The sequence below is a fragment of the Malus sylvestris genome, chromosome 7 (genome assembly GCF_916048215.2).
Source record: "Malus sylvestris chromosome 7, drMalSylv7.2, whole genome shotgun sequence".
Lineage (NCBI taxonomy): Eukaryota > Viridiplantae > Streptophyta > Magnoliopsida > Rosales > Rosaceae > Malus > Malus sylvestris.
Genome location: NC_062266.1, coordinates 22,519,524 through 22,534,309, shown reverse-complemented (window position 1 = coordinate 22,534,309; position 14,786 = coordinate 22,519,524). Strand labels below are relative to the sequence as shown.

General features: G+C 34.1%; 1 protein-coding gene and 1 pseudogene across 1 annotated transcript; one reads left to right on the top strand and one right to left on the bottom strand.

The window, feature by feature from the left end:
- The first annotated feature begins 5,847 nt into the window (after nt 1–5,847).
- LOC126627998 (uncharacterized) lies at nt 5,848–7,184 on the top strand (annotated as a pseudogene).
- Nucleotides 7,185–8,512: 1,328 nt separating this feature from the next.
- Nucleotides 8,513–12,162, bottom strand: LOC126627880 (protein TILLER ANGLE CONTROL 1-like). Its single transcript, XM_050297453.1, has 5 exons — nt 12,065–12,162; nt 11,889–11,925; nt 10,984–11,690; nt 10,518–10,671; nt 8,513–8,687 (listed from the first exon to the last, which is right to left on the bottom strand). Exons 1-5 carry the CDS (start codon nt 12,068–12,070, stop codon nt 8,665–8,667), a joined length of 927 nt encoding a protein of 308 aa, XP_050153410.1. The 5' UTR covers nt 12,071–12,162; the 3' UTR covers nt 8,513–8,664.
- Nucleotides 12,163–14,786: the final 2,624 nt, after the last annotated feature.

Genomic DNA, 14,786 nt, shown 5'->3' with positions numbered 1-14,786 from the left:
ACGTTTTTATATAGTGAAATGATGACACGCCGTGATGTAAGAAGAAATTGCTCTTGAAAAAACAATAAGTAAAACAACAAAAGAAATGAACCCCATTAAAATAGAAAAAGAAAAGAAAAAGTGGTACAACTATTGATTATTCATTGGGAAATAGATAGAAATAGGATATTTTCTTAATCTTGGGACAGAAATAGGATAAAGCGGCCATGCATAAGTCATGCACACCATGCATAAAACTAAAATTACTAAAATACCTCCATATAAATACTAAAAAACATCAGCCCATTGCATCACTTTTCTCATTTGGAAGAGAGGGATGTCGAGAGAGCTTTGTGAGCTCTGGGTTTCTGGGTTGAGCTCAATCTCTGAGCTTTAATTTTGAAGAGAGGGAAGTCCAAAGAGAGGTAAGAAGAGTGAGCTGGGTTTTGGGTTGGCCTTATACCTCTGATTTCGAACAAAAGGATGCAAGAGAGATGTGAAAAGAGTGAGCTGGGTTTTGTACCATATTTTTTGTTTTGGCCAGAAAGTTCCATTTTTTCCAGTGATTGAAGCTTTGGCGAACATAGTAAGGTAGGGTGTTTAGTTCCAAGTTCATTCATCAATGATTCAGGGAATAAATGGGTTGTTTGTAAGATAAATTAATATATAATTAGAAGTTAAACTAGGGTTTGTGTTTCATATTGGGGCATATGGGTTGTGGAATAAATTTCAAATTTTGACGTGCTCAAAACTGGAATGGAACAATTTATGGTTAAGTGTTCAATTGTAGAAATTTGTGAAATTTTTTTCGTAATGTGTATGTGGTGTGCATAGCTACATCTGAATATGAGAAGCGATAATGTTCTCCAGTTATGATGCACATATGTTGTGCCACGGAATTTAGCAAGTATGAGCACAACCTAGTTGGCCTCGGTGAAAAACAAAATTAAGAAAAAGCTTAGATGACATTAAGGGTCATGCGTGTCCATGAAATAATGACAACGAGTATCATGTTTTTCATGTTCACGGTTAAGTGTGATTGATATACGTAACAAGACTTTTCAAATTGCCACTGTAACCTTATATACGTAACAATTATGTTTTAATTGTATCCACTATACCAATAGGTTGCCATTAAAGTTTCTTATTAATACGAAAAGCAACTCGTTGCTCGATCTCCAGTTCTGTGCATATCATATGCATGTAATGTGCATGTGGTGCTTATAGCACACCACATGTTTGATAAAACTCCTCATAAGCTCTGCTTCTGGTCTTATGTGACATATGAACTGGACATAATAACTCGTGTTGGCTAATAGCAGTATGGTGTCTATCAATGCATTCAATTGCTTATAGGTAGACAGACACACATATCTAACCCACAGGTGCACATTGGATAAATGAGCTTTATGTTCGGTTTGTCTTGAATTCACTCTCGTCTATTTATACGCTACTAGACACACACACACATATATACATGCAAATCTGTGTGCACACACACAATACTTACTTGACCTTAGGCTTGCATTTACTATAACTGTAAATAATTCAAGAAATAATAAATTCTTTTTTATCATTAGCCTACAACAGTTTATATATTATGCCCTCATGCAATCTCGTTATATGTTTTATTCTAATATCAATCAATATAACTATTTTAGAATGGATAAATCTTGGATGTCTATGGATAGAAGATCACAAATGTATTCTGAAGGGGTTGAAAACTTTTTGAATTATGCGATGCTTCACGCTATTGATGTTAACTACATACATTGTCCATGCCTAAAATGTGGTAACATCAAATCAAGGACGGTTAAAGAGATAAGAGATGATCTCTTTTTCAATGGTACAAATCAAAGTTATTGTACATGGTATCGGCATGGAGAAGCTGTTCCAGATAGTAAGAATGAGAAAATGAGTAATAGGGAAGAAATAGTTGAAGATAACATTATCGGGATGGTGGAAGTAGCTTATGATCATTTTGCGTCAAATCCTGAACAATTTAAGAAGTTGTTAGATGATGCAGAAAAGCTTGTATACCCTGGTTCAAACTTCACAAAGTTATCAACCTTGGTCAAATTGTACAATATAAAAGCAAAGAATGGGTGTAGTGATAAACTATTTGTAGATTTACTAGAATTTTTAGGAGTTTTGCTCCCACAGAAGAATGAAATACCCCCCTCTGTGTATGAAGCTAAAAAAACATTGTTTTCTCTCAGAATTGAGTACGAAAAAATACATGCATGCCCCAATGATTGCATCATATTCAGGAAAAAGCATTTAGATGCAATTGCAATCCTACATGTGGTTCTTCTAGATGAAAAGTTAACAAAAGTTCTAGGGAGCCTGGTAAAGGGGTACCTGCAAAGATACTATGGTATTTTCCCCCTATTCCAAGATTTCAAAGAATGTTTTATAATAGCAAGACAACAAAGAATTTGATATGGCATGCCCAAGATAGAGAAGTTGATGGTAAGTTGCGTCATCCAGCTAACTTTCCTTCATGGAAGCTTGTTGACCACATGTGGCCAGAATTTGGTGGCGACCCAAGAAATCTCCGACTAGCAATTTCAATAGATGGGATTAATCCCTATAGTGCTTTAAGCAGTAGATATAGTTGTTGGCCAGTGATTATGGTCACTTACAACCTTCCACCATGGTTATGCATGAAGCGAGAATTTATGATGTTAACATTATTGATATCCGGCCCTAAGCAACCAAGTAATGATATCGATGTTTATATGGCACCACTTATTGATGACTTAAAAACTCTATGGAAGATTGGTGTTGAAACTTATGATGCATACAATAAGGAGAACTTTATGTTAAGGGCTGTGTTATTATGGACCATCAATGACTTTCCTGCTTATGGAAACTTATGTAGGTGTAGTGTGAAAGGATACTCTGGATGCCCTATATGTGGTGATAGAACATTTTCTAAATGGCTAAAGTTAGGGAGAAAGGTAATCTTTACTGGTCATAGAAGATTCCTACCACAAAATTATCATTACCGACAACAAAAAAAACCATTTTATGGTACTCAAGAGTTTGGGTTAGCTCCATCTCCGTTGAGCGGGGAAGAAATATTGCATGAAGTTGAAGGAATCAAAATATCATGGGGTAAGAAGAATGTAAATCTCCTTGGAAAAAGGAAGGTGAAGAGTGGAACAAAGGCAAAAGAAATTGATAAAAAGGCTGATGTCCAAACCCTTTAGAAAAAGAAGTCAATCTTCTTTGATTTACCATATTGGAAGTTACTGCATGTTCGAAATTGTTTAGATGTTATGCACATTGAGAAAAATGTTTGTGAGAGTATCTATGGTACATTACTTAACATTTCTGGAAAAACAAAGGATGGCATGGCAGCTCGAAATGATCTAATTACTTTGGGCCTACGAACGGATTTGGCACCAAAACATGGAAATAACAAAACATTTCTTCCCCCAGCACCTTATACATTATCTAAGGCTGAGAAGATTTTAGTTTACAAAGCATTGTCCGAACTCAAGGTCCCACCAGGATATTCTTCAAATTTCAGAAACCTTGTGTCAATGAAGGAGCTAAAACTGTTTAATCTTAAATCTCATGATTGTTATATACTTATGTAGCAACTACTTTTTATGGCACTTCGTGCAGTACTGCCAAAGCATATAAGATATGCTAGTCACTTATGCAGCAAAACAGTTGATGTTTTAAGGTTAGATGAAATACAAAGTGAGTTGGTGATTACTTTGTGCTTGCTTGAAAATATTTTTTCACCTTCCTTTTTTGATATAATGGTCCATCTCACAGTGCACTTGGTTAGGGAAGTTCGCTTATGTGGCCCGGTTTATTTTCGTTGGATGTACCCTTTTGAAACGTACATGAAAATATAAAGGGTTATGTGAGAAATAAATATCATCCAGAAGGTTGTATGGTTGAATGTTATATTGCAAAAGAAGCTATAGAGGTTTGTAGTGAGTATTAATCAGGGGTAGACCCAATTGGAATTCCGTTGAAGATTCGTTCACATCATAAAGATGTTGGCCATCCATTATCGGCTGGAAAATTTTTGAAGGTGGATAAAAAGTATTAGCAACAAGCACTTCACTATGTTTTGGATAACACACTTGAAGTGGAACCTTATATCAAGTAAGTTCAACCACTCATACTCATTTATATAGTTTAACTCATCATTATTTTTTCATTTACTTACAACATTTCCTATCCTTTTGACCAACTCAATGTTACCTAATTAAAAAAACTATCAGGGAGCATAAGAAATCCTTGATTAAGGAGCACCCCAAAAAATCAAAAAATTTGAAGTGGCTTCAGGATGAACATAATCGAACTTTCATTTATTGGCGTAAAAAAAAGTATTAAACTCACATTGTACTTATGTACTAACATTTTTGTTTATGAACTCAAACTAATTATGCAAACATATGCAGGTTGAGGATGAGCTTAATGTCCCTAATAATCACATATCCGAAACCTTGAGATGGATAGCACATGGCCCTCGAGATGAAGTAACAAAATATTCTGGATATTCTGTTAATGGTTGTAATTTTCACACCAAGTCTCATGATGATTCACAAGTCACTCAAAACAGTGGAGTAAGCTTAGTGGCCAATACGATGCAAATTTCAAGCGCTAAGGATAAGAATCCTATTATCGCATATATGACTTTTTATGGGGTGATTCAAGAGATATAGGAACTTAATTATAACGCATTCACGCGTGTAGTATTTAAGTGTGATTGGGTTGAAAATAAAAGTGGCATCAGATTAGAAGAGTTTGGGATCAAATTAATTGACCTCAACAAAATTGGACATAAGTCAAATAGTTTTGTTTTAGCTACTCAAGTGAAGCAGATATTTTACATTGCAGATCCAGAGGATTCAAGGTGGTCGGTTGTATTGCCAGGGCCTCAGTATGATTGGCTACATGATGATGAGCTAGGAGATACTATAATTGAACATGAATGTCTTACTACTAAATTGCCACCCGTTGAGTCATTTGATGTACTAACTGAGGAGTTTGATGATATCTACATGCGGGATGACTACAAAGGCATTTGGGTTGAAAATACATAGTATATCACTCAAAGGAATATCTACTCTATTTCATATGTTATTGAATGCTATGTTGAATGCATATTTTTAAATTACATTAGGACTTTATATTTTCTCCATACTTTTTTATTTATCTTGTTTAGCTGTTACTTATTGGTAAGGCTTAATTTTTTAAAGATTATTAGGCTGAGATGAAGTATGATGATAATGTTTGTGGAAATGGGAGTTGAATTCATGTCGTTCTTTTTTTTTTCGAGTATTGACAATTGTCACTTAGGGAGTGTTTGTTTTTTGAAATGAACATTGGAATTGAATTGAATGAAGGTTGGTTTTATGATTTTGGAGAATGGCCAATTGCCTTATTTCTTTATTTTTCTTTCTTCCTCAACCAAATATTGGCATGAGCCTATCCGTTTAAGGTTCATTCAATTTTGTTCTATGGCTGAAATATCGACTGTTTGCATTTCAATTTACATTAGGTTTGACATAATCTTAAATTTATATACAATACAGTCTATTGCATGCAATCCACATTGGGTATTGATAAGATACTAATTGCCACATTTTTTGTAGGCAACTTTGGTCAACTTTGAAGAAGAACAATCTTGATGGATTGTTTGGATATGTAGATCCTGGCAGAATCCTCAAAAGGCTGGCAGAAAGGAACAAAGATCAAATGCACTGGCTCTTAGATTATAGAACTGCAAAAAAAGACAATTAATTTTTGCTCCGTATAACAAATGGTTATTAGTACTATGTGTTTTGAATTTTTTTGTTCCTAGCAGATCAGTAGTTGACCATTGTGTAACAAAGAATGCAATTATTTATGTTTTGTAGGTTTCATTGGTTGTTAGCTATTATTGACCCTTATGAGGAATTAGTGTATTATATGGACTCGCTTAATTGGATACAGATAGATCCTGGAATGAAAGACATTGTTTAATTGTAAGTATTTGGATATACGTTTGTCTTTATTTCATGCATTTCAAGATTTGTATATATTCATGTGTTCTTATCCTCTATGTGCAGAGCACTGAAAATGTTTAAAGCTCAAAAGGGAATAAAGGGTCGAAAAAATATCAATTGGAAAGTAGTAAAGGTAAGGAACATTGTGTTTTGACTTTAAATTAATATGACTAACTTACATTTTATTCTTTTTTATTTGTATATGCAGTGCCCTTTGCAAGGAGGAACTGTAGAATGTGGATATTATGTGATGAAATACATGAAGGAAATCATTGCTGATCCGAACTGCTCAATTATTACCAAGGTTAGTACTACTATTACAAAGAGCACTTAAGCGGGTGTATTCGCTACTATCTTATTAGTATTAGTTCTTTGTAGGTAATTTATAGTTCAGGCAAATTAATTTACAGCTAACGATGGTTTTTACTCAAATTATTGGCAACCCATGAAGGAAATCGGCATAACTGAACTAAATTACTTGAATGTTCACACTATTGATGATGAGATGGATTATTGTTAGCGTGATTTGTGGTGTTTAATTAAAGTTAATTACAATAGAAATTGGAACTTTTGAATCTTCCAAAAGATGCCCAATTGGATTTTAGCTCATCAAAACCATCATGGGTATTCGTGCATTGAGTTGATTCAAGTCATCAATGGGTTTGTTTTTGTTTTCCTCGTCTAGATTTAGATTCTAATTCTTGATTTATTTTTTGTCTTCAATAAAATTGTAATGCTAGTCTATCTTTAGTTTACGTTTGAATGTGATAAATAAGTAGGTTCAAAGTTGATTTTGTTAAGCCATGTTGTGTTTGAGCTTGGCGTTATTTACCATCAAGATGAGGCCCTTAAAGTTTAAATCTTTTGCTGGACCACTTGACGTTTTATTAGCTCTATACCAAGTGGAAAAAAATACACATTAGCGAAAAATACAAGTAAAGAGCCCTTGTTCTTTTTGGGCTAGTTGATGCTAATTGACCACCTCCTTATTAGTTAAATGATTGAAATTAGTTTTTGTCGTGACATGTTCTCTTTGGTTGTGATTTGTTGCAATTCAAAGAAAAAGCTACATACACTCAACAGGAAATTGATGCGTTAAGAATAGATTGGGCTGAGTATGTTGATGACTTCATCCCAATAAATGAAACACTAGATTAGCTAGTTTGTGAAATTTTAAATTAAGTGAACTTATAGTTTTATTTTAGTAGGAAACTCTACACATTATATTGTCATTTGTAATACTTTGGTAGTGGATGAATTACAAATTTATGAAGCAATACTATTTAATTTGAGGTAAATATCTTACAAATTTATGAATTATGTAAGTCTTCTTATATATGTCATCATACATATTTTAGGACATGTATTGAATCGTTTATGACACGCTTTGTGTTTCGTTGGTAATATTCAATGACGCTGCAGTGCTATGGTACATGATGCTATACAGATGTCATGCTTACTATACCATGACGCTCATTCCTATATTTATGACACATATTCTGCATCTCAAATTGAAATATATGACACGCTTTTTTTAATTCAATGACGCTTGTTAGGTGTCTCTAAAAGCTATACATGACACTATGCGTATGTCATGATTAGTATATCATGACGCTTATTCCTATGTTTATGACACTTATTCTGTGTCTTAAATGGTAAAAGATGACACAAGTTCTTAATTCAATGACGCTTGTTAGGCGTCCTCAAAAGTAATACATGACATTCTTTCAACGTCATAAAAAATATATATAATGACACCCACAAAGATGATGCTAAACCCTTGCGTAATTAAACGTTTAACACAAAGATGATGCTAAACCCTTGCGTAATTAAACGTTTAACATGACCAATAAAATGCGTCATGTATGTAAAAATTTGTAGTAGTGTACTTAGTCGGCAAGCCAAGGCTTAGCTCTTAGGTGAGGCTTAGGCGGATTTAAGTGAATTTATTAAATAACATATAACTAGGTCCCTATTTATACTTCAAAAAGTACATAATTGCATTGGAATACATAATTTGCAAAATAGAATTAATGACGTATAGATTATAAAGTATTAGAACATAATGAAAACATGGGAGACAAGCATATAATGTGTATTAATCTAGGTATTCAACAAGTCTCTTATAATTTATTTAAAAATATAAAATGCAAAATGAAAATTAAATATTTTCTATTTAAGTGAGAGATGCAACCTAGACGGGTGCCTATGTATGTCGCCCTTTCTTAATTTTCAAATGCCTAAGGATTAATTAGGACGATGGCAAGCCGTCTAACACCGTTAGGGAGTTTTTAGAACAGTGGCAAAAATAAGTGTTTTTGAAGCAATTTAAGCCAAAGATGCCAAACCTTGTCTAGAAACCGTGCCAGAGTATCATATTCTTTGTTGAGCGTACTACTGTTGGATCATTTTGCTAATTTAATAGAAAATGCATCAAAATGCCGACACACAAATCATAGCCTATAAGCGATGCCCCAAAAATATAACTCGCATCATACTAAAGCCAAAACAAATAAGAAAAATTACAAATTTAAACAGGAATAGCATAGTTCAACAGTTACACATACGCAAAAAGCTAAACAATTAACATTGTCCTTCATATAGTGATCAGCAATAACCAAAGTACAGTAATTTCCAGGAAATAAATTAAGTTTCAAGCCATATTTCAATGGACACAAGCAGTAGCACCTGCAAAAAGTTGAGCAAACTTGTAAGGTGGTGTTCAGATTCGCATGTTTGAAACGTACAAGACATGATTTCGACTTGATTAAACTACAACGGATCACCAATAGTCGATAATAATAAAAAGTGATGTGTAAATAATGTTCTCTTGTTAGATTTACGTTATGAGACATATACTTATATTATCGGATCGTAAATCAAAATTGCACTATTCAAATTATATTCGACTTAATCAATAGTTTAGATCTGTTATAGTTTGTCTAACAACTAATTTGAAATGACTTCATGATGCGACCATGGAGTTTTAGAATGACAAAATACTTGACTCCGTAAAAAAAAAAATTCTTCTTATATACAGATTCTAATTTGATGACTATTTATACAATTTTATTTTTGTATTTTTCTAATATTACTTCAGTAAAATCAGTATATGACTACATATTTAAGTAATTTAGATCCACTAGTTAAATTCTTTTGAATTGTTCAGTACACATCCAACCGTTATACTTGCTGCAAACGAAAATATTTGCTATGACATCAAAAGATATGTAATATGTAGTGCTAGAAGATGAAGGTCCTTTCGGGGCCATAAAGTTAAGGAAAGTCATATTTAAAACATTCGTTTTTACCTCTAACACATACTTGTTAATTTTGACCTTTAAGCTTTTTCAATTCACTCGATCCAATAGCCAAAAATTAAAAAGGACGTGTGAGAAGTAAAAATGGGTGTGTGGATAGCACTACCCTAAAATTAACACTCTGAAACCATATTTTACATGCATGATCATGCTGACGGATTAGATGATTTCACAATGATTGGATGAAGATTTGACAAATTAGCTCCTTATAGATACCCTTTAGTATTAGCAATTAGTGCTGGAATATAAAACAGATGTCAAGTGGCCACTTTCAAGAGCTATCCCCCTAGCGCCGCTCCCTCTGTCCCAAAGAACCCCAATCTTACCTTAGCCGCGGGTCCTTCTTTTTTGTTGGGGTCGGTGTCAACCCCATCTTTTTCTTCCCTAATCACTTTTCCTTCTTCCCTAATCCTCATTTTCTTCCTTTCCTTTTTCTCTAGTCTTTGGTAGTTTTGTTTGAGTTTGTCTCATTTTCCTTGAATTTTGCCTCAATTTTCTTGAGTTCTGTCTCAATTGTTGATAAATCTTGTCGCTTATTAAAGTTTTATGTCTTTTTCTTTCCAAATTGTTGTTCCTAGCCGCGAGCTACTGCCCAATTGGTTCGGCTATTCGACTCCTCGAGTTATTCCTCCATAGACTTTAGTTTGGGGTGTGCCTTTAGTGTCGGTGGCTGCCAAAGTTCAATTCTCAATATTTGGTAGGGTTATGGGAACGCTTTTAGCATGAGTGGCTTCCCCACCCCCATTTCCATTCATCCTTTCGGTTCGTTGGTTCTTCTTCTTGGTGGTGGCTTGGCGATGGTGGTGCGGCTATTTTGGTGAAGGAGGCTAGTTCTCATTCTCATATCTAACTTTTCGGCTTAGGCACTATTATGGGCTCACTTTTTGGACTTGTTTCTTTATTTTACTTATGGGCTGCACTTTTACTTTAATGTTGTGAATTATCTTTGGATTTGCCTCACTTTGTACTAGTGTGTTTTATTTTTAATGATAGTTGCTTTGACCAAAATAAAAATAACCTTTACTACTTAGTATTATGACATTATAACTATTATGATACTGAAAAGATAATTAGGCCTTTTTTATATTATCGACTTTGGATTATTGTAATTTTCAACATGTAATTTAGTGAACAAAAATATGTGGAAACTTTTTTTTTGTCTTTGAATTGAAGAGAGTATGCATATATATATATATACCTTGAATTGGAAGCAAAGAAACTGAGTCAGAGGCATCACTTTCAACATTGGTGATGAGTTCTACTGCACGGGGCTGCTTCAGGCCATCTGATTTGTGAACATTGACATCAAGCTCAGCTGGATGGATCTTCCTCTTCAACATCCTCCTCATCAGCTTTGGCATTACAAACAATTAATTAGTTACGTTTTGGGGGGTTCCGGAATTACAAATTGTTTATTAGATCATTGAACTGGGAAAAGTAAGACCATTATTAACAGTTAAAAAGTAGTTACTATAGTGAGTACCCTTTATGTGTATCTAGGACAAAAAATGTGCTTCACAATTTCACAAGATAGGAAACAAATGACCCACCCAAGTTCAGTCCCCCTCTTGAGATAAATTCAGTGTAAAATATCACTTGTATAAAAAAAAAGAAAAAGGGAAACATATGAACCAAATCATAAATAATCAAAAGAAATGACTCACTCGTTGCAGATTTTTTATTGGACTTGAATCCTCTTTGACGCGAGGAATGAGCTTCTTGGCAAATGCTAGGCCACTCTTTGTTCCCACATTCACCTTTTTCTGCATTTCTGGCTGGACTTTGCAGGAGTCAAGATTCAGTTGACCAACATCATGAACATGATCAGCCTGGAATAGGTCAGCTAGGGTTATTCTTTGACCTCTCTTCTTCCTTTGATCTTCATCGGTGATCTCGGAACAGTACAGATCAGGTGACGCAATACTGATTTCATAGTGGGACCCTTCAAATGGTGTAAGAGGAACACCACCAACGGTCAAGATCGCATGATCATCATCAGCTGGTTTCTCAATGGCATCAGAGTTTGACCCAACGTCCTCAAAACTGTGTCCAAATGTTTTAAACATTAAAGGATTGAGTTCTTCATCTCCAAAATTATCATCATAATGTTCATCATTGTCGTCGTCATTATCACTGTGTGAAAATCCATTGTTTTCCTGATCATCCTCTTCGCTCTCCAAAACAAAATATTCGTTCTGGTTGAAGGATTTTAGAGGATTGAAACCCAAGGTACCTATCGTTAAAATGCCCTCCCTCCAGCCGTCAAGCCCGTCAACATCAACAAGTCCGACTTGCTTGAGAAATGCTTGTGTGCCCTTGTCATTGGTTTCCATTTCCAGTTCAGTCTTTTTCACACTTGCAGAAAATCCATCTGAGGAAAGCAAATTATTCTTCAGTTGGCACATAAAATAAATTCATAGAAAAATGATAAAAAACACTTTGTTAATAAAATAAATAAATAGGTACGATAATATATCAACTTAATTGATAATACATATAACATAAAAAAAATCAAATTAAAGTAAGAAATTCAATTCCATATATAAAGAGAAAAGTTAAGAAATAAAACCTTTGTGATGAAGCCGCTTATGAACCCAGTTGAAGATCTACATACAGAGAAAGAAAGAAGACCAATATTGGTGATATGCACAATGAACTATATTGGTTATAATTAATAAATTCTGCATGAAGTTAAAACATGATATAATAATGTGCATGGTTCTGCAACTAGTACGTACTAATTACCTTCATATTTTTCTGAGCAAAGTTGCCAATTATCAGAGCAAAGCCCCAGCGACTGAAACACAAACTGAAGAGGAATAATTATGAGTACCAGAATAAAAGGGCAGGGGCCAAGTGGGTTGCAGAGTCTGAAAACGACACGCGTCCAGAGCGGGGCCCTAAAATGCACCTGTGTTTGTGGGTGCATTGGCTTCTTTGACGAGCCACGATGTTGGGTCTCTGTGGCATGATCGATGTGCCGAAATTCTTGATAAGATGTGTTTAATTAATTACTCTCTCTCTCTCTCTCTCTCTCCCGCCGCCTGTCAATGAAGTTCTAAGTTTGTGTAAGAGTAAACTTTAACAATGATCTCTAAAATTTAAAAGCTTTAATAAAAATGGATTGAGCTAACTTTAATTTAACCAAAAATCATCATAAACTATTATTTAATCATAAGGACTTAAAATTTAATCATAAGGACACAATTATTCATGTATTAAGCTATACAAACATAACAACTCATGGACTGCATTAAAAGCCCATATCAACAGTAAATATTTTTTTCCAAACTTGCCCCTTACGGAATCCAACCAAACCCGTTATCTTATTCAAATCCAACTGTGATTGAAAATTAAATTCCATTTGCTTTTTCCATGACAAAACATTAATGTCTACCTTGATTTTTACACCCTCTATTTCTCTCTTTTTTTTAGTTTTCTTCTCCAATCCTCTCTTCTTTTCCATGAATCTGCCTAAACTTGTCACCAATTTGTTTTCTTTTATTGAAAATTATTACACAGATTTAGAGCAATTTTGTTTTTCATGCCCAACAATCAAGAGGTTGCATACAAGGATTATCATGTTGCTGGTTTTTTTTTCGATATATGGAATTTGAAGCATGGAATCTTGGTTAGTTTTCTGGGAAAAAAGTTAAGTTTGTAAATTTGACAAAGCAACCAAATTCTTTTAGACTTATCATGTAACTCAAGTTGCTGCTGTAGGTTTTAAGATACTTCAAATTTTATCAAAACTTATCAAAATTTCCATCTGCTATGGTAGACTGAGAAGAGGAGAAAAAGAAAATGATAGAAGGAAGAGAAGGCATGAAAATAGAAGAATGTTGTTTATTTTGTTGTAGTTTCAGAAATAATGTAGAATATTTTGGTTCAGTTTCAGAAATAGCGTGTAATTTTGTTGTAGTTTCATTAATAGTGTGATATGCATGAAACAAAAACACAATTTCAAACACCCACAAATGCAACACATAGGTTTCATTCACAAATCCATATCTTTGTAATTTATCAGATCCAAGAAAAAAAAGTCCTACAAGAAAAATAACCAACCAGAAGTAATCAACTTTTGGATCAACCTATATAATACTGTAAAGTTCTAAAGCAAATGTACATACATGATTCATGGTTTCATCTCACAATAATTTTTCTATGTAATTAGTTTAAAAGATGATTAGAATGTGATGATTCAATTCGAAATTAATTGAACAAAAGACTAAACTAGAGGGGTTTCATTACCTATTTTGTGTTTTGAATATTGCATGAAAACACTAAACTCACTACAAATTAACATATATGTCTTGAGCCAAATACTATAACTTTACGTTTGAATATGAGTATACAACCGATTATCAAAACTAATAGTAAAAAACCAACTAATCTTTTTTTATTGGAAAAACCAACTAATCTAAACACAAAATATTGAATCACTGTCATAACATATAGCTATCTATGTGACAAAAGTTTTTAACTCTTTTGCCTTTCGGTGGAGAATTCGCAAAAACTTCAATCACATCAAATAAAATTTCTCCAAAAAGGTTAATACATTGCACAATATAATGGGAATGTGTGTCCTCAATTCCTGCTATTCTCCAAGGTACCAAGGGCTCATGCCCAACAGCTTGGCAAAAGTTAATCAATAATAAAATGAAAAATCAAACTAGCAACTTTTTATTAATTTAAAAAAAAAGGAAAAAGACAAAATGAAAGGGAGATTGCTGGAAGGAGGTTTTTGATAGCTTAATAGGACGACTCTGCAATCGTATGCAAGATTCAAGCCAAGGCTTGAACAATCCCGGGACAAGACTTTTCGAAATGACGACGTCCATCGCTGGAGGTCATCCTTAAGAGTCGGTGTTGTTTACGATAGAGGACGATGAGTCGTGATTGCTACAGAAGAGAGGGGATTGGAGGAGGGTGACCAGAGAAGAGAATGATTGGTGTTGGGTTGCTGGCAACGATCTCTCCTCTTCTCTCTTCTCCTTCTTCGGGAGGAGATTGTCTACCATCAGTCATGAAGAAATGGGGGAGACACAGCATAACTGAGATATCCATAACGAACAAAAGCTTGTCGTTAGGGACAAAACAGGAAACTCATTGTTTATGCCATTTTAATTAGACTTGTTTAGTGTTGGGCTTTTTCCTAACCATTAAATAAAGTTATTGTATGGTTTTTGGTTAACATTCAAAGTTTTCAAGTCATTTTCATTAGTTTTCCTTAATTTTAATTCAATTTGAGCAATGATCTCTCTCTACCACGTCCATCGCAGCCGGTTAATGAAGTTCCAAATTTGCCTTTCAGTAAGAGTAAATTTTAGCAATGGTCCCTTAATTTTAATTCAATTGGAGCAATGATCTCTCAATTAAAAATTCATGACCATTGGTCCCTTAATTCATCAACGCGCAACTATGATTCTTTTCGTCAATTCCATTAGAATTTCCATCAAAATTAGTC

What these genes read in the sequence shown, in the direction of transcription:
- LOC126627880 (XM_050297453.1), bottom strand. An exon ending in CAATAAAAAATCTGCAACGA is followed by an intron (nt 10,672 to 10,983) that starts GTGAGTCATTTC and finishes GTAATGCCAAAG; the next exon opens with CTGATGAGGAGGATGTTGAA. An exon ending in TTCTTTGCTTCCAATTCAAG is followed by an intron (nt 8,688 to 10,517) that starts GTATATATATAT and finishes AACTTTTTGCAG; the next exon opens with GTGCTACTGCTTGTGTCCAT.